Here is a 1,249-nt window from a genome sequence, read left to right as displayed (position 1 = left end):
AATTTTACAACGAATTTACATCTCCATATTTAAAATATTAATTAATTATAATAATTATATAAATTTTATAAAACAATAATTTTAAAATTTAAAATATTTAAAATAAAATTAAATATGAAATCAAATAATTTTTTTAAAAAACTATAAATTCATTAATTAAATAGAATTTAATTTTTTTATACAAAACAAAAGAAATTAAAAAAAGAAACTAAAGGCCAACATCATCGTCATCGAAGTAGTTGGCTGAGGGGTTCGGGTCTGTATATGTTCTTGCTTCGGGATCAGGCTGGCTCATCCCGAGAGCTGCTCGTCTCTCCGCCAAAGCTCTCTGCAAAGTTGGATTTCCCACCGCCATCACATCCAGCAAACCCTCGAGAGAGTCCAAACGCTGCTGCTGGGTATCCATGCGAGCCTGCATCCGGTTGTTGTCCTGGTCCCATCTCGAATAGTATGACGAAGTCACCCTTGCAACTTCGTTAACGGAACCTATTCCGACCGTCCTTCCCTTCTTTCTAGTAGCCACCTATATGTATATATATATAAAAATGTATTTAGAGTTAATAATAAAATAAAGGAAAAAAAATTAAAATTATTAAATTTTACATCCTCGAAGATCCGGTCGACCTCTTCGATTGACAACTTGACGGGTAATCCATCTGCAGACTGTTGGGTAAGTTGCGTCTCTTGCTCTTCAACCCGAGACGCCACAGCGTTGAAGAGTTTCTCGGATGCAGGATCCACAAAAACCCCATCTGGTGAGGCGTGAGTCATCTTGAATAAGTCCGAGAGAGATGGCAAAACTCCCGTCTTCTCCAACTAATAAACAACAATAATAAATAAATTAAATATAATTAATAAATACAAGTTTAAAATAATGAAAATTATAAATTTAAATAAAACTTACAGCTTCGAAACGAATTCCGGCATGAGGTTTTTGGCCGGTTCTATGAACCATGGGCAAATGGCCATCTTTATCCCTCGTTCTTCGGGAAGCGGAGCAGGAGTTGGCTTTGCGGATGGAGCTGGGTTCGTTCCAATAGGTGATGAGGCCATCCCATGCTTCCTTTGTGACCCCGCTCGGCTTCCCCTCATAGCCGTAAATCTCCCACTTGTCCTTCCAATCGGAGACGGTGTTGCAAAGACGAGTTTTCGCCTTTGCAATAAATTCGCTCTTCACCCTCTCGGTGATTCCTACGGACCAGTTCCACCTTTGCTGAAAAAACAAACATTTTAAAAGATTAGAAAAAAA

General features: G+C 38.2%; 1 protein-coding gene across 1 annotated transcript in view; it reads right to left on the bottom strand.

Moving 5' to 3' along the window:
- Positions 1 to 208: 208 nt before the first annotated feature.
- LOC106314505 overlaps positions 209 to 1,249 on the bottom strand; it is a 1,448-nt gene continuing 407 nt past the window's right edge. Inside the window, exons 2-4 of the mRNA XM_013752369.1 lie at positions 905 to 1,208; positions 604 to 816; positions 209 to 523 (exon numbers count right to left, since the gene is read on the bottom strand). Of these exons, the coding sequence (XP_013607823.1) occupies positions 209 to 523; positions 604 to 816; positions 905 to 1,208 (832 nt within the window). The remainder of the gene's footprint in view (positions 524 to 603; positions 817 to 904; positions 1,209 to 1,249) is intronic.

Source organism: Brassica oleracea, chromosome C9 (assembly GCF_000695525.1).
Source record: "Brassica oleracea var. oleracea cultivar TO1000 chromosome C9, BOL, whole genome shotgun sequence".
NCBI classification, from domain to species: Eukaryota; Viridiplantae; Streptophyta; class Magnoliopsida; order Brassicales; family Brassicaceae; genus Brassica; species Brassica oleracea.
The sequence above is the reverse complement of the archived record's forward strand: the minus strand, read 5'-3'. Positions and strand labels throughout refer to the sequence as shown.